Source organism: Pteropus medius, unplaced genomic scaffold (genome assembly GCF_902729225.1).
Source record: "Pteropus medius unplaced genomic scaffold, Ma_sr-lr_union100, whole genome shotgun sequence".
In the NCBI taxonomy this organism is placed as follows: Eukaryota; Metazoa; Chordata; class Mammalia; order Chiroptera; family Pteropodidae; genus Pteropus; species Pteropus medius.
In genome coordinates, this window is record NW_024354875.1 from 24,136,363 (window position 1) to 24,155,756 (window position 19,394).

A 19,394-nucleotide genomic window follows, 5' to 3' on the forward strand; every position below is an offset into this window, starting at 1 on the left:
CCCAAACTTTTCTTCCTGTTTCTCTATGTTGTGGCTATCATCACTGTCTGCCTAGTATTTTGAAAAATATGACTTGTGAACCATCTTCAACAAATCGATTACATGGGTTACTTTGCTTATCAAAATGCAGATTCTGGGGGCTCATCACAGGCCAACTGATTTGAAATCACAGGGACCTAAATGCTGCCTTCTTGTCTATTGTGCAGATCCAGTTGGCCAGCAAATCCTGTTGGTTTTGCCTTTGAACTACCTTTTTAATCACGTCCCCTTCTCTAGTTCATGCCCTCATCTTTCACCCAGAATAAGCAATAACTTCCTGTGGATATCCCTACTTTGTCTCCCTCATTAATTTGTATTCCATGCTGTTATCCAGTTTGCCTTTCTAAAACATGTCCATCTCCTGCTCAAAAATCCTTTATTACGCCTTAATGTCAGCAGGTTAAAGTCTAAATTTCTTAGAGTGACATTCAAGGTTTACTACGATCTGTTCATAACTAAGTCTGCTTAGTTATGTAGTTAGTGTACTCTAAATCTCTAGGGGATTCAGTTCCAAATAGTCTATGAATGGTGTCTCTAGGATTTTTGCAGTGTAGCACAGTCATACATGGTGACTCTGATATCCTCTCTTAGCACCCTCACCTCCACCCTCTCTGCACACACTCGAGACTTCCATAAATACTCACTTCCAGTCCCTGAATGACTATAATAGGGACTTCTCAGTACTTCTGCTTATTCAGAGTGAATGTTCTTTCCCCTCTCATTCTCAACTTGTTGAAATCATATTTCAGCACCTAGTTTAAGTGTCACATCCTTTCTGAAGCCTTTCACAGCCCCTCTCATTTTAATTGTTCTCTCTATTGAGCCTTTCTTTTGCATATACCTTTTAAGTTCTCTTTTTCTTCTTTTGAGGTAAAACTTAACATACAATTAAACTCACACTGAGTGATGAGTTCTTATAAGTACTTCTACCTGTGCTTCCCCTTTTAAGATATGTGCATACCTGTTTACACATTTATAATTGACCTGCTAGTATGGTTAACCATTTTCATTTATGTCTGCCTTATGAAATTATAAACTAATTAGGAAAAAAGGCAAAACTCTTTTGTCTCTTTCCCATGGAAGAATGGAGCACCTGCTATGTGTTCATCACTGAACCAGTCTTGAATATTGTTCTAGTTAGGATATAGTTCGGCTCCTCTTTTAAGAGATCCCCAAAGACAGTGGCTTGAGACAGAAATTTTATTTCATTCATATGTTACAATTCAAAGCGTAAGACATTCAGAGCTGATCTGGCAACCCCACATTGTTGAAAAACCTAAGCATCTTGATTCTTGTTGTTCCACTATCTCCTTGTTGTTCAACCATCCCTGAAGCGTTGCCCTCACCAGAGTGTTCTAGGTGACTCAACACAACATTCCATCTAGCTGGGAAAAGGAAAAAGGTGAAGAGGAGAGCTTGGAGTTGTATTTACTTACCAATGACCAGAACATAGTCACATGACCACAACCAGCTAAAAATCAAGCATACTAGAAGAGAATGGATATAAGGGACAAATAACAAATATGCTTCACATATAGTCTGATGAAACCCTACAAGCTATGTATAAGAAAACTGATAAGCTGTGTATAAGAAAACTGATAATCAGAGAAGCTAAGTAAATGGCTGCATTAGTACACTCAGACCCAGGGAAAAGCCCCAAGACTGAAAATCTACCTCCATAAGTGGAGAGCAGGAAAAGACTGAAATAAAGAGGCTGACCACTCCAGTCTGGTAATTAATAGAGTTTATTAAGAGAAACTTACATACAAGGCATGTCTTGGGAGGCTGCAAGACAAACTGGACCCCTGCATCGCTTGGCAGATGCCAAAGAATTATAGAGGGTAAAGGGTGGGGGTGGCGTGATAGTCAGTGCTACCATGTACAAGAAATTGCATGCTTGCCCAGGTCAGGACGACAACCTGTTCCAGGAACCAGTACATAGCAGAAGGCAAGAGAGAAGTGTGAATTTATGTCAGAATCAATATCAACTATGATCACTCTCTAAGGGGAGTTTGTAGAAAGTAACCTTCATTCTGGCCTGGGTCCAGCTTCTGGAGCAGACAGTGGTCATGGCACTGAACAGTCTCTTCTCCATAGGCTAGAAAATTGCAGATCAGAGATCTGAATCCAAAGCCTATACTTTTTCATTCTACCTAGTAAAATGTTAGGAGGAAATACATAAATTTTATTAAATAGTGATTAATTTTCACAATGTTATGTCACATTTTCATATCACACATTTTCACAATATCATATGTAATCTCTTTACTCTCAAGACATCCTATATAACTTTACTCCATGTTTTTTGTCATCTTGAAATGAAATACCATATCAACTGGTTTGTAACCAAGGTTGTTTGTAATGCAATTTGAAACAAATTGCTACTCTTTTTAAATCTATGATATCATTTATGAGGAAAAATAAATTATCATATTTGCCAAGTAAAAATTTCTATTCTATGTTTAGAAATGCTGTATAATCATAAAGTTAAAGGAGATATCATCTTACCCCTTCATTTTAAAAGCAAGGAAAATTGAGGTCCAGAGAAAATATAGGAATTGTTCTTTAATTTATTCCCATCCCTACTTCTCAAGCATCATGGGAAAAGCACTAGCCCAATCAGTCATTTCTATGTGTAAACATTATTGTTATACTTAAGAATTGTCTCAGGTTTGCAGAGTTGTCCTAATCAGGAAAATCAAGGTGAACACTGCGTATAATCCTGGCCTGTCTTAGTGAAGAATGGATATTATCTAATACTAAAAATATCTTTATAGCTATGGAGAACCTGTTTTAGAAAGGATGACTACTATTTGATAAACAAAAGGAGTGGGTGAGTCATTCTTACCCATAATTTAAAACCTAATTCAAATGCCACCTACCTCCAAAGCCTTTCCTAAACTTTGTAAATAGTTGTGACCACTTTCCTCTCCAAACTCTATAGCCTTTGGATATCTCAGGATAGTCATACGTATGTTTTAAGTTGTAGCTAATGGTGCCTTAATGAGGATAGGTTTCATTTCTGCTTTGTTTCCACTTTATCAGTCGTGGCTAGCACAGATTTTGCTTATAGTAAATGTTGCACTTAATTAACGTTGTAGTGAATGAACAGATCCACCATAGCACCCTGAGAGACTACAGCAAGCTTTAGTGAACAGTTTTTGAACTAAGAATTTATAGCTATAGGCAAATATTTTAACTACTCTGAGCCTTACCAGTCAAATGGGAATATGAATAATAGGAAACAAAGAATTGGTGAAAAAAACTTTGTAAAAGGAACACAACTCTAAGGTGATACCACCTCTGAAGCCCATTACTGCACCCAACACAGTGCTTTACAATGTAGTAAGCAAACAAATACTATTTTTGTAATTGAATTTAATAGTAATGTGATAGATTTTATTAAGGTAGAAAGAATTTTGGCCCTAGCAGTTGACAAACATTTGTTGGAACTGGGAGACTTTACCAAGGGAAGATAAAATTATCTCCTTTGTGCAGACTGTCTCTCCTACCCTAGTTTCATTATTGAACCAAAGAATCGGGAAAAGAAGCAGCAGCCTGCTGCCCAGGGGTTTTCTTGATGCTTCCTCCTGGGCAGCACATGGTGAACCTGGGAGGCAGAGCAGGAACTTGCTAACCTCTGTTTTCCTTCTAATAGCTACCATGCAAGGGATAAAAAAAGGAACTACTGATAAAGGTAGGTGGGTGGGGACGATCCTGGCTTCAGGAGGATTGCCCCAGGCGAGTCAGGGGTGCTTTGCATTCTGTCTACCTAGCTACTTCTGGGGCATCAGCGACTTAATCTTTTCTTAGTGTGATGGAAGGAAACCAGCAAACCAGAACCAAAAATAAAGAAATTACCTTGGAAGGCATCCCTAAAAATACATTTAAAAGAGTGAACATATAAGTAGAAGAGTGTTTCCAAGGCAGAGGGTGCTCTGACTTGGACCTCCTGGGTTTGGGGTGTGACAATGGCCATAGATTTGGGTTTGAGCATGTTTACTATAAATAAAGCCATTTCCCTGGAGCCTGGCAAGTTTTGCAGAAGACATGCCAAAATGTAATTGAAATGTGACTGCCTCTTAAATTGTGAAATTAATTTTACACTTGACAAATCTTTTAAAAATGAAGAACAAGTGGCTTTAAAGTTCAGGGTGTTAATATTTGAAATCTGTCCAATTTAATTAGCTGGATCCCAGAGATTGTTTCCTTTTTCTCTGGTGAGTGGCACTGATCTAACACCCAATTCCCTTCTTGGTTGTGAGATAGGAATTAAATGTATCATTTATTTAGTTGTATTGACCTGAATTATATCTCCCTAGCATACATTCTTATTTCAGGAAATAGGATCCATCCATGTGGAATTTACTCAGGAACTCTTCTTAGTGACATTTGTGTGATCTAATTCAAGGACCTGAAGTGAAGGCTCCACATGATTTACTTGCATATGATGCAGCTATTTTTAATTCTGCATTTACATTTTAAAAAACAAGAATGCACCTTCTTGATGGAACAGACATGCATTTTTAGACTCACAGACTCAAGAACTGTAGAACAAAGAAGTTTCTTAGGAATTGATTTCAAACATCTTTTTTATATTGGAGAGAAAAAACCTTGGGTCCAAAAAGATTTAGTGGCCTTGAACTAAAGGCTACAGGGTCAGGTAGTGATAGAATAATACAAGAAATTAGATGGGTTCCCTAGTCAAGGCTCTTGTTTGTCACAGATTTAAAAATATGTGAGATTTACATTGACAATTTATCATGACGTGTAGCTTTTTAAGATAGTAGTAGATAACTTAGCTACTTAAAACCTCTAATTTCTACATTAGCATATTACTGTATATTAGTATCCCTGTAGCTACCTAACCTTATCTTTCCTTTCATTTGTATACTTCTTTTTAATCTTGTGTGCAAGCCACCTTAAATCTTTCTTTGATTGATTTAGTATATAAATAAAATACTCAAAGTGATACTTTGTGTTAATACTAATTATGTTTCCATAGTGTCTGTGGCATGTCAGAAAACCTGGCGATGTTAATTGTTCTAGCAGTATTTCACCTTTTTCCGTCTATCAGAGCTAGCAGTAGAAATAAAATTCCTAAGTAGAATGCTTTTAAAAATTACCGTTCTTTTATTCAGAATCCCCATAAAATCTTGAAATTGTTTTTATTAAGCCTGAAAAATGACTTAGGAGTGTATTTAGTATAGTAAAATGAAAGACTGGCTGATAGTATTGAAATACAACCTAGGTATTTAAAAGAACATTATGACTTATGGTCATCCAGTTTTCAACAAGAGTGCCAAAGCCATCCAGTGGGAAAAGAATAGTTTTTCAAAAATGGTGCCAGGACAATTGGATAGCCACATGAAAAAGAATGAATCTGGACCCCTACCTCACACCATATACAAATCAATTCAGTATGGACCAAAGATCTAAATGTAAGCACTAAAATTATAAAAATCTTAAAAGGAAACATTGGTGAAAATCTTTGTGACCTTGGATTAGGCAAAGATTTCTTAGATGTGGCATGAAAAGCACAAGGAACAAAAGAAAAACAGGTAAATCAAACATTAAAATTTAAAACTCTGTGTGTCAAGAATACTATCAAGGAAATGAGAAAGTCTACAGAATGGGAGAAAATATTTGCAAATTTTATATTTATCTGACAAGTGTCTAGTTTCTATAATGTATAAAGAACTTGTACAACTCAACATTACAAAGAAATAACCCAATTAAAAAATGGGCAAAGGACTTGACTAAACAGTTCTGCAAAAAAGATATACAAGTGACCCATTAGTAAACATTGGAAAGATGCTTAGCATCATTAGGGAATTGCAAATCAAATTTGCAATTTGAGGAGCCACTTTACACCCACTAGGATACCTGTAATTTAAAAATGGACAATAAATGTTAGTGAAGATGGGAAGAAATTGGAACTCTTGTACATTGCTAGTAGAAATATAAAAATAGTACAGCTTCTTTGGAAACAGTTTTGGCAGTTCCTTAAAAGTTAAATAGAATTATCATCTGACCCAGCAATTCTACCCCTAGGTATATATCCAAGAGAATTAAAAACATATGTTTACACAAATAGGTATACACAAATAATGGCTTTATTCAAAATAACCAAGAAGTAGAAACAATGGAAATATCCATATACTGAGGACTGAATAAATGAATTGTTGTATCCGTAGTGGAATATTATTCAAGTATGAAAAGTAATGAAGCACTGTGACATGCAACAACATGGGTAAACCTTGGAAATTTTTATGCTGCATTAAAAAAAGCCAGACACAAAGGCCATTGTATGATTCCATTTATATGAAATGTTCAAAATGGGCAAATCCATTGCATTAGAAAGCCGATTAGTGGTTGCCAAAGGATGGGGGCAGGAGAGGGGAATTGGGACTAACTGCTAATAGGTACAGGGTTTCTTTATGTGGTGGTAAAAATGTTACGGGATCAGGTAATGGTGATGGTGCACAATATAGTGAATATACTAAAAACCACACAGGTATATACTTTAAAATGGTGAATTTTATGTCGTTATGAATTGTATCTTAATGTAAAATACTAAAAATTTTTTAAAAGCGCCATGTACCCAGAAATAAGGCAACAAACATTATGAAAGACTAGAGACTGAGATTCATGAAGGATTTTCAATTACAAAAAAAGTAAATAATTTGGTACCCTCAAAACCCCTGTTGAGTGATAGGAAACTTTGTCCTGTGGCTTTCAGGGCATTAAGAGAAAGGTCCTGTGGTGTGGTTTTTGCAGCTGAAAAAGAGGAATCAGAGTCATTAGATGGCCCTCTGCTCAGAGGCAAGGAATGTAGTTAGAGATGTTATGCAAATTGAGATGATAAAACCATATTACTTCAACTAAGTAAATCACATGGAGTTCAGAAACAGCAGGGAGGTTGAAAAACTAATAGGAAGTAGGGCTAGGACTTGAAGGGATGTGATATTTCCTTTTTTAATACACAGTTTAACAGCAATTCTCCTTAGATTTTGTGCTAAAATAAGAGCATTTTTGCACATCTTAATTGCTCCGCTATAACAGCAGTATGAACTCCGTCCACAAACATGTATTATCTATTTAATTTTGTTCTAATTTCAGTGTATCAAGAATTAATCTTGTAAGTGGGAGTAACTGTTTAGTAAAAAGAAATCCTGAAATCCCTTCCCACATCACAAATTGTGTTGTGCATTTTTATAATGTAGTATTAATAACAAGTGGTCTTTATGTTTCTCCATTTTTAAATTGTACTTATAGTTACTATTTTCAAAGTATCTATGAACTAGAACCCCACTTGCTCCTTAAACAGTAAAGAATATTAAAAAATTGTAGAAGTTAAGATTTTACAGGATTTCTTATGATTGTAGGTGAGACTTTATGCCTTTATAAACCTTTATAGTACTTAGTGCTATGATGTTTGTGATAAACCATATAGAACTGTCTTTAAGATGTATTTTAAAAATGAGGTTTATATAATTTAATAGCTATAAATTGTTCTGATTATTTTCCAGACGTGTCATTTACTCCATCTATTATAGTGATGCTACAGGACGGAGAGGAATGGATAAAAACATTGGTGAACAACTCAATAAAGCTTATGAAGCCTTTCGACAGGCATGCATGGATAGAGATTCTGCAGTAAAGGAACTACAGCTAAAGGTTTGTGGTTTTGCTTTTGGAAGTTATTTATCCTGGTAAATGGAATTTGAGTCTTTTGCAACTGGAAAAAAAGATTATGTTGTTAGAAACTGTCTTGAAGAACTATAATGACTGGAATGGAGATACATTAATGAATAAAATTCGAGGTTTTTATTTGTCTTTTTAAAAAACATTGCGACTTGTGGGAAGAGTTTATTTTAAGGTGATTGTGTTGAGGAAAGATGACAAATGTTATCTTTCATAAATAATTTTTAAATAAAACGACACAGAAAGTTAGAAGTATCAATGTCTCAGCTAGTTTTGTTTTTGAGTTTTTTTTTTTTTTACATGGTTTTTTGGTTGGTAGGAAGATGGTACAAATTTTAAGGCATCCTAGAACTAAACTTATTATTAATTTATAATAGTCTCATTCTTTAACTAAACAGTTAAAAATTGACTATTCTAGTGAAATCTTTAATGACTTAACCAGAAGTTTCAGCTTTTTAAAATTATCCCTGTACAGTGTCATAAGGTGATCCTATGGTTCCAAAAAGAATAAGAGAGCATTACGAGAAAAGAATCTACGAAGGTATATTAGGACACTGTCATGATCAATATGACTAAGTAGCTTGTATTGTATTTTTACTTAACTAAAATTTACTGAAAGATTAATATATGCTTTAGAAAAGTCTTCCCTACAGTGGGCTAGAAGATAGATAGGATAGAGAACAATGTGGAATTCACCTCAACAGACATATTTTGATGCTAAGCAATGTTCTAAGAACCAGGAATATAAAAATAAGTGGCAACCATCAAATTGCACTATATATAATTACATATAAATACCTAATGTATATGTATTTATATGTAATTAAATATAACTTTCATTATATTTACATATAATTACATGTAAATATTATACAAATATTAAATATATGTACATATGTTATACTAATATTTTTTAAAGAAAAAATGAATGGCAATCATTTCAAATAATCAAAATGACTTAAGTACTAGGGATGAATTGGAGAAGAGATCTAAGATTTACTTAGGAGATAGGATGGAAAGTACATGGTAACTGAATACAGGCCACTTCTGAGAAGACGACATAGATTCTAGGATGATACCCAAGTATCTGGAATTAATGGTGGTGCTGATGACTGAAACCAAGAATGAAGAAGTTGCAGTTTGGGGGATAAGAAAAGAAGATGTATAATTAGATATAGCTACCTGTGGGGCATGCAGGTGAAAATGTCCAATGGATGTTTATAGATATGGATCTAGAAGCCTATGTAGAGTTCTTAATTAGATCGTAGGTACAGATGATGGAACAACAGATTTTATTATAGCCATGAATGTGGATAACATTTCTGTGTTAGAGGGTATAGGGTGAAGAAATAGTTGAAGTACAAAAGGGTAAGAGGAAGGAAATAAGGCCAACCAGTTGGTCACTGGAAATTCAGAAATAGGTTAAAGAATTTACTGTGAACAGAAGGAGAAACACCTATTCCTCTGAGGACTGGAGGGAACAAGAGGGAAACAGCTGCATATGAAGATAAGTGTGCATGTAGAAGATGGTGGTGGCCAGGAGTTAGAAGGGTTATCATGTATCACTTATATGTAAAATCGAAAAAAGTCAGACCTGTAAAAAACAGTTAGATGGTGGTAACCAGGGAGATCGGGGTGGGAATAAGATTGTTGGTGTTTAAGTGTTCAAGCAAGTAAATAAGCCATAAAGATTTTAATGCATAGTACAATGAATATAGATAATATTGTACTATAATTATGTAATGTGACAAATATCACTACAATAAATAATATTACAATAAATTTATCAAAGTAACAACACAATGTTATATGTCAGATTTATTCAATAAGTTCATCTGAGCCTTCAGTGAGTCATAATCTTTTTGCTGGTGGAGGGTCTTGCCTCAGTGTTGATGAAAATGCGGTATCTATGAAGCTCAGTAAAGTGAAGTGCAGTAAAATAAAATATGCCTGTACTATGATAAAATAAGAGTTCTGACATTGAGTTTTATACTTTGATCTCATTCATTATACTTTTTAAATTAATTTTTTTCTAAAACTTTTTCTGAGAAGATATTTGTACTTGTGACATTAGGATTTTATTTTATGGAACATTTATCGTTTTTGAAATTACAGAATCACATGTACTAAATATAAATCACTAATTGTCCACATATATCTACTCGCAGAAATAAGATCGAACATTGGAGTAAAACAAGCTAGGTATTCCTCACTGAGAATCTTTAGTAATAAGATGATATATACAACTTCTCAAACTTCTATCTTCTAATATGAAGATAAGAGCAAAGGCTCTGAAGTCAGACCTGAATTTTTAAATACCGTTCCTACCATTTACAAACTTTTCAGCCTAGATGACTGGAAGATTGATGATGCAGCCACAGAAATAGAGAACTCTGATTTTGCTAAAGGAAATTATTATTTGATGATCAGGCAGTTGAAGTATGGATCTTTGGGATAAGGTACCAGTTTAAAGACAGATTTGGGAGTTGTCTGTAGAAATGATACTTGAGGTGATAGGAGGAGGTACCAGGGGAAAAGAGAATAAAGCAGGAGATGAAGAGAAGCAAGAGGACAACCTTAGTGAAGTGGCCTGTCATTCTGATGACCAAAAAGCCCCAAGGGATATTTTCTGTGAGTAAGTATAGCTGCCTAACATTGTACTTAGAGAATTGGTCTATCAAGTGACGTCAGCAAGATTGCAAACTAGGAAGTTCTAGGCCCTCATTATTCCACAAAAATGCCAAACTACAGACTGTCTGAAATAACTTTATATGACCTCTAGCAATCAGTCAGTGATCTAGAGCAACAAAAGGAACAGGCAGTCAAGAAAAAAACACATTCAAAACAAAATTTCATGGCATTTCTATTTGCCCATGACTGACCCAGATTAGCAGAATGGATCAGCAGAGTAGAATAAAAAATAAAAATCAGGATCCCACCATATGCGGTCTACAAGACTCATTTTAGATTTGAGGACATTCATAGATTGAAAACGAAAGGATGGAAAACGATTCAATGCAAATCATTAAAAATGGCTATACTAACATCAGACAAAACAGACTGTATGTCAAAAGTGATTGCAAAAGATAAAGAAGGACATTATATAATGATAAAAGGATCAATTCATCAAGAAGATATAACAGTTATAAACCTATATATACCAAACATCAAAGTTCGAAAATACATGAATCAAACAAATGGCAGTATTAAAAGAAGAAATAGATAGCTCTACAATAACAATAGGAAACTTTAATATTCCACTTTCTGCACTTTTAATAATGAATAGAACAACCAGAGAGAAAAGTAATAAGGAAATAGAGGACTTGAATAACATTATAGGGCAGTTGGAACTAGCAGACACATAATACTCTACCCAAAAACAGCAGAATTCATGTTTTTCTCAAGTTTACCTGGAACATTCTCCAAGATAGGCTATATATTAGGCCATTAAAAGTGACTCAAATTTGAAAAGATTGAAATCATGGAAAATATCATTTTTAATCACAAGGGATAAAACAAGAAATAAACAGCAGAAGGAAAACGGGAAAATTCACAGATATGTGGGAAAAAAACAGTGGGTCAAAGAAGAAATCACAAGGAAAATTAAAAAATATCTTAGAGACAATGGAAAATAAAAGCACAGCATACCAAAATTATGGGAACCTGGGAAGGCAATGCTAAGAGGGAGATTTTTAGCTATAAATGTTTACAATAAAAAGAAGATATCAAATCAAAAACCAGCATTACTGCTTAAGGAACCAGAAAAAGAAGAACAAACCAAACCCAAAGTTAACAGAAAGAAGAAAATAGTAAAGATTGGAGCAATGATAAACAAAATAGAGAAGACTAATAACGTCAAGAAAACCAAGAGTTGGTTCTCCAAAGAGGCCAGAAAAATTGACACACCTTTAGCTAAATTGACTAATAGGGGAGAGGGAAAAGCCTGAGATAACTGAAATCTGCAATGACAGAACATTACTACCAATATAGCAGAAATAAAGAATTATGAAAGTACTATAAACAATTGCATACCATCAAATTGGATAATCTTGATAAAATGGACAAATTCCCAGAAACAACCTACCAAGGCTGAATCATGTAGAAATAGAAAATTTGAATAGACCTATACCTAGTAAAGAGATTAAAATTTGAATAGATCTATACCTAGTAAAGAGATTAAAACAGATTAGAAAAGTTCCCAACAAAGAAAGCGCAGAACCATGTGGCTTCACTAGTGAATTCTACAGAACATTCAAGTAAAAATTAACACCAGTCCTTCTCACATTCTTCCCCCGAAATTGATTAGGATAGAACACTTCCTAACTCATTCTATGAATCCAGTATTACCCTGATACCAAGGCCAGACAAAGATACTACAAGAAAACTACAGACTAATATCCCCTACAAATATTGATATATAAATGCCGAACAAAATACTAGCAAACCTATTTCAGCAGCATATTACAAACATTACACACCTTGACCAAGATAGATTTATTCCTGCAATGCAAGGAGGATCAACGTACAATATCAGTCAATGTAATACCACTTTAACAGAATGAAGTGGGGAAGAACCACATGATCATCTCAATTGATGCAGAAGAAGCATTTGATAAAATTAGCATCTTTTACAATAAAAGCACTCCACAAACTAGGAGTACAAGAAAACAATTTCAACATAATAAGGGCCTTATATGGAAGATCCATAGGTAACATAATACTCCATGGTGAAAGACTGAAAGTTTTTCATCTAAGATCAGGAACAAAATTGAGATGCCTGTTTTCACCACTTCTATTCAACATTGTACTGGAAGACCTACCCAAAGCAATTAGGCAAGAAAAATGATAAACAGATTGGAAAAGAAGAAAATTATCTGTTTGCAGATGAACTGAACTTATATGTAGAAACCCCTAAAAATTCCACCAAAAAAATTGTTAGAACTAATAAATTCAGCAGAGTTGCAGGATAAAAAATTAACAAAAAATCAATTCCACTTTGTACATTAACATTAAAATTAAAATTCCATCTACAATAGTATAAAATGAATAATATACTTAAGAATAATCTTAACCAAGTAGGCAACAAACTTAAACACTGAAAACTGCAAAACATTGCTAAAAGAAATTAAAGAAGACACCAACATCTGGGGAAATTTTTCATGTTCATAGGTTGGACCCTTACCTTTCACCATATACAAAAATTAAACCAGGACCTCAATGCAAGAATTAATACTATAAAACTCTTAGAAGAAGTCAAAAGAAGAGGCTTCATGACATTGGATTGGGCAGTGATTTATTTGATATGATACCAAAAGCACGGGCAACAAAAGAAATATTAGATAAGTTGGACTCCATCAAAACTAAAACTTTTATGCACCAAAGGATACTCTCAAACAGAGTGAAAAGGCAACTCAAGTAATGGGAAATATTTGCAAATCATATATCTGTTAAGGGATTGATACCCAGATTATACAAAAACTACAGTTCAACATCAACAAACAGCAACAAAAAGCAGAAGAATTGAATAGACATTCTCTAAAGTTACACAGATGACCAAGAAGCACATGAAAAGATGCTCAACATCATAGTCATTAGGGAAGTGCAAACCAAAATGACCAAAAATGAGATACTACTACACACCTATCAGGATGGCTATTATAAACATTAAGGGGGAAAAATAAGTATTGGTGAGGGTGTAGAGGAATTAGAACTCTTTTACATTGCAATGGGAATGTAAAATGGTTTAGCCACTATGGAAAATGTATGGCGTTTCCTCAAGAATAAAATAAACATAAAATTATCATATGATCCAGCAATTCCACTTCTGGATGTATACTCAAACGAAGTGGAAGCAAAGAGTCAAAGAGATGTTTGTATACTCATATTCATAGCAGCCTTATTTACAATAGTGCCAATTGATGGATGAATGGATAAACAAAATGCTGTATATACACACAATGGAATATTATTCAGCCTTAAAGGAAATTCTGACACATGATACAACATGGATGAACCTTGAAGATGTTATGCTAAGTGAAATAAGCCTGTCACAAAAGGACAAATGTTGTATGATTCTACTTACAAGAGATACCTTGAATAGTCAGATTGATTGAGACAAAGTAGGGTGGTTCCTAGATGCTAAGGGGAGTGGAGAGTTAATGTTTAATAGGTAAAGAGTTTCAGTTGGGGAAGATGAAAAAGTTCTGGAGGTGGTTACTCAACAGTGTGAGTATGCTTAATGCCATATAACTATACACTTAAAAATGGTTAAAATGGCAAATTTTATGTTATATGTATTACCATAACCTTGAAAAAATCTATTACGAAATAAATGGAATTGGTTTAGCCTAGATTTTCTTATTGTTTTATTACTATGCATATGTCATCGGTTTGAACAAACTCACCAGCCTATTACCACTTAGTTGTTCATACTCCAAGCCAGTTCTCAGTGTTTCTTCTAGTTCACTACAATTTGAGAAGTCAGTGTGCTACATCCAGTTAAGAACATTCTGTCAAGCAGAGGCATTTGAGTATTTCAAATTAATAAGGGAAAACAAAGACAAATAAGGCAGGTAACTGATTTTTAGAATAATATTGGCCAAAATTTAAAAAGCCATGCTTATTGAAAAAATGCAAGTAATTCAGGAATACAGAATATAAAGTGATGGTCCTCTCCTTCACTCCCAAAGGGCAGCCATTGTTAGTAATTTGATATATATTCTTCCAGAATATGTGAGTCATATTTTTTCAAAAATGGAGTCATCTTAATCTGAAAAGGTTTTAAATTTTTTTAAATGTCTTTAACTTCACCATCATCATCACTAAAATTTATTGAGACCAATGTTTGCCAAAGTGCTTTACAGTCATCTGATTTCATCATTATACAAATCGTAGAAGGAAGTATTATTTTCATTTTTTAGATGAGGAAAATGAAGTGCAAAGAAGTGAAATAGCGTGCCCATAACCACACAGCTAGTAAGTAGTAAAGTTAGTAGAGCTGGAATTTGAAAAAATCTGACCACAGATTTCATGTCTATAACTTCTTTACCTAAAATCATCAAATCTTTCAAGTTAATACATACAAAGCTACCTCATTCCATTTTACAGCTGACCAAATCTCTTGTACCTACCTCTTCCTTAAAACACTATTTTTCTTTAACATTATGTATACCATGTTTGATTTTTCTTGTACCCTCCTGGGCCCCACTTCCTCAAGTCACCTTTATTAGATTTCTCTACTGTCAGGCCACTGAATATTAGAGTTTTTCAGAGCCCTCTTTGCTTCTTACTTTATATTGTATGAACTATCTCATCTTCCCCTGTGGCTTCAGATACCTATGATAGTGACTCCTAAATTTATCTTCCTTCTCCAGATGTTCCCTCTGAGCTCTAGACACATATATCTCATTTCTCCTTGGAAGGCACATTAAACTGAATGTCATACCTGAACTTATATATCCATTATTTTTTTCTCACCTGTACTATTTCAAGTGAGTTACGAGTTTTTATAAATTGGTGTGTAGAATAATACTGCCTTTCATTTATTCTAAATTATCTCACTGACGTTTCAAAGAATGATCCCTCATGCTACTACTAGTGTCCTATTGATCATCAAGTATATTTACTTTCCCTGCCCCTTTAGTAGTGTTTTTCTTTTTCAGTTCTATACCAAAGTTTCCATTGTTATGCCTAGGAAGTCCTGCCACCATGCCATTAAATTGTTTGTCTTAGTGTCTAGCAAAGTGTCACATACTTTATATGTAAATTCTCCTAGCCCTACAAAGTTAACATCATTAGCCCCATTTTCAAAGGAAGAAACTGAGAAGCAAGTTAGTTTTTCAACCTAAGTGGTAGAATCTATACTGAAACTTGGTTTATCCAACTCTAAACTCCATATTCATTATACTAACCCACCTAAATCACAACCCATTCCAAGTTTTCAAATTGTTTTCTTCCCATCACTATGAAGAATCAAATATAGTCTCCTTTTCTTGGATGAATCCTTACTTTGTGATTTGTACATCTCATACCAAAAGAGACTAGAATATAAAGCTTACTGTTAATATTTTCTTCCCTCATCCTATCAACAATTTATGATGTGCCGTGCACATAATAAATGCTAGGGATTCAAAGTTAAATAAAACATAGAGCATGCACTTAAAGGGTTCACAGTCTAATATTGTTCATTCTGTTTCTTGCCTTGTGTAAGAATTCATATGTATCCATACTAAAGTCTTCTGAATGTTCCAAAATAGAGAACTGTTTAAAACACAGTAGCCCCTGACATAGACAACTTTTAATATGCTTACAGAATAAGAGAAGAGACTATTACATAGGGCAGTGGTAGAGTTGGCTTGGTACCTGAGTTAGTTATTGTATAGGACTAGCTGTTATTACAAAGAGACCAAGAAATATTGTGATTGATAGAAGTTGATTTCTCTCTCATGTAACAGTCCAGAGATATGTAGCCAGGTCTAGTAAGGCAGCTCAAGCATCTGTAAAACATGGTTTCCCTCTCTGGAATCACAGTGGCTTCTCTGCTTGTTACCATTTCCCTGCCAGTGATGAGAGAAGCAGGGAAGAGCAGGCAGCCTTTTAATGATGTGGTGCAGAATTTGTACAGGTCACTTCTGTTCACAACCTATTAGCCAGAACTTAGTTATGTGGTCACACATAATAGTGGGGAAGGCTGGTAAATAGATTCTCTAGCTGAATGACCATGTGCCCAGCTAATAGTTTATATTATTAAAAGAAAGAATGAGAATGCATATGAGAGAGTAATTAGCAGTCTTTACCACTTGTGGCTGACTATAAGCTAAAGTTTCCTGGAGAGTTTCAAATATCACAAGATTTCATAATGTAGAATTAAATGTCTAATCAGTTTTATTACATATACCAAGTTACTTGTCATCTATTTCTGCCACTGTTCTGTAAGGGAAACCAAATATATTTAATAAAGATTTAAGTACCCTCTATTTTTTCTTTGACCATCATTTCAAAAGAATCAATAATAATTTAAAAAATTGAAAATTTTAACTGCCATTTTAAAGTCAGGTTACCATATTTATATATGATTAAATTACAGAAGACTTTTTATAGCTGATCTGCTTGTCCCAAGATCCTTTGTATTATGTAATCAGAAAATATAAATTCTTGTTGAGAAGAGGAATACAGAGTAAAGCGAATTTATCTCTTCCTGCCCAGTTCTTGATTAAAAGAGAAAAAACAACAATTTCTTGTATAGAAAGGAAGAAATCTTAATTCTAAGATAGTTCAAGTGCTGTGCTATAAGTTACATTTTCTTTGGACTGGTAAGAAAAGTGAAGGATACAGAATATTTAAACTATCGCATTTGCTAAGCAAAGAGCCTTATTGACTAACCAGTGTGTCTAAGGTAAAGGCCTCAGATAAGACTAAATTTGACTGTGCTCTGTCTTTTTATCTTAAATTACAGATCCAAACATTTTTCTGACAATAAATGTAAAGCCATAAGGACTGTCTTGTCAGATTGCTTTTTTCTAGCGCTAATCTTGACCCATCTTAAATATAGTCTCAGTCTAAAGGCTTATGTTACCTCTAAAAGTTTGTAAAACATGTTTTAAAGGATTGCATGAAGGCATAAAATGCCTTTATTGTAGGTACTATTTTTTTTTAATGCCTTTACTTTCACTTAAGATGTTAATGCCCTCATTATCATTTACTACCCATTTTTTCCTTTCTTTGTTCCCCCAAAACATGTCTCTGTATAAAGTATTGGTGGGAATAGAGCAATTCACTCTGGTCTTTTCCTACTGAAGCTACTGGTATTAGAATAAAAGTGCTTCTAGCTGTTTCTAATTGAAGGCTTATTTCTTCTATTGTACTTGTTAGTTCTTTGTTAGTACTCATTTTCCACCTACCAGAATTTTAAACGATTGTATCCTTCATTTCAGGTTTTTGTTTCCAGATTTTTATTTCTAGAACTATGTCCTACTACCTCTTAGACAGGTAGGTTCAAGATCTGTTGATAATTAGGAATATTTAAATTCTGATATTTTTTTCAAAACTATTTTGAGCATCTACTCAGTATATTATATCAGAAACTGCTCTAAGTACTGGGTCTACAATGATAAGCAGACATGCTCCCTGCTTCACAGAACAGTGGCACAGTCTAGTAAAGCAGAGACTAGTCAAACAATCTCATAAATGTAAAGTTTCAAAGTCTGAATATCAGGAAGAAAGCTAAACTGCTATTAGAATGTCTTTTAGGGACTCGATCTATTCTAGGAGGTCAGAGAAGACGATCTGAAGTGACTTTTGAAAGGGCAAAGTTGGGAGCTTTCCAGGTACAAGGACCTGTGTTATAAAGACTCATTGACCTAAAAGAACTGAAAGTATAAGGGAAATAGTGCAGTGAAGAGAGTGAGGGTCAAGACTATGTAGGGTCTTAGAGGCATACTGAGAATTTTTTGGTTCTTCTAAGAGCAATAGCAAGTCATTTATGGTTTTTTGGAGGAGGGGTGGGAGGAAAGAGTGGATGTTAGGATTAGATTTGTGTTTCTCAAAGAACACAATAGAGTATAGAGACATGGATTGGTAGATTTAAGGAGAGCAGTTAGGCTATTGCAGTAGTTTATAAAGTTGTGGTGGTTGAACTGGCTACATTGGAGATGAAAAAGTGGACAGGTTTGCGATACTTAAGATTAAAATCGACACTTGGTAATGGATTGGCTATAGAACAAGAAGATGTCAAGTATGGTTATAGCTTTCTGGATAGACAGTGGTACCATATATTGAGAGAAAGAACACTAGCAAAGGACCCAATTTTGTGGGGAGCAGGGCAGGGTGGGTGGGAATGGGGTAGTTGGAGAGAGGAGATCATCAGTTTTGAATGAGTAAAATTCAAAGTGTTTTTCTAGTAGTGCTTGGACACAGATCAGAGGATGGATTTGGGCTAGAAGAAACTTGAGAGTCTAGCACATAACCAGCCACTGGAGATGAGATTTCTCAAGGGGAAAATACACAGCAAAAAGAGGACCTAGATATACTCACATGATATGCCATAGTGATTATTTAGCGGCTTAGGCTCTGTGGTTAGGCAAACCTGAATTCAAATCCCAGCTCTACTACCTGAGAAACCTTGGACATGTTATTTTATACCTCTTTGTGCCTCAGTTTTCTCATCTATAACCTTTTTAGAAGGTTAGTGTAAGAGTTAAATGAGAAAGAAGCCCTCTGATTTTGGTGCATAGCAAGTATTCATAAAAAAGATGTAATGACGAGTTGTTGAAATCTTTGGTTACAGAATAGTTTGCATTTTTTTGAAAAGTAAGATACATAAATATGCATGCACACAGGAGTTCTGAAAGAGCACATACCAAAATATCAGTAGTAGTTACCACTGAGGAGGAATGGAAGGCAAAGTAAAGGAAGAGACTATCACTTTTTACTTTGTACATATCTAGGTTTTTGTTGTGGTGGTGATGGTAGACATTTTGTTTTTTGCATTTCTTCAGCAAATGTGCCACTTTGTAATTTTTAACAGCCATTATTTCTTTAATCATTTTGAGCCTACTTTTTATAGGCTTTATAAACTTTCTTTGTAAACTTTGAACAACCAGGGTTTTGTTTTTTTGCTTGACAGAATGTTTTTGATTCAATGGAGATAT

At 34.5% G+C, this 19,394-nt stretch overlaps 1 protein-coding gene across 8 annotated transcripts in view; it reads left to right on the plus strand.

The window, feature by feature from the left end:
• The window catches only part of TANK (TRAF family member associated NFKB activator), an 80,323-nt gene that overhangs the window by 27,031 nt on the left and 33,898 nt on the right, over positions 1-19,394 (plus strand). For all 8 annotated transcript variants that reach the window (XM_039855991.1, XM_039855993.1, XM_039855988.1 and 5 more), the window contains one exon: positions 7,572-7,719. In XM_039855991.1, coding sequence (XP_039711925.1) covers positions 7,621-7,719 — 99 coding nt within the window. In that variant the 5' untranslated portion in view covers positions 7,572-7,620. Of the gene's footprint in view, positions 1-7,571; positions 7,720-19,394 lie in introns of those variants that run through there.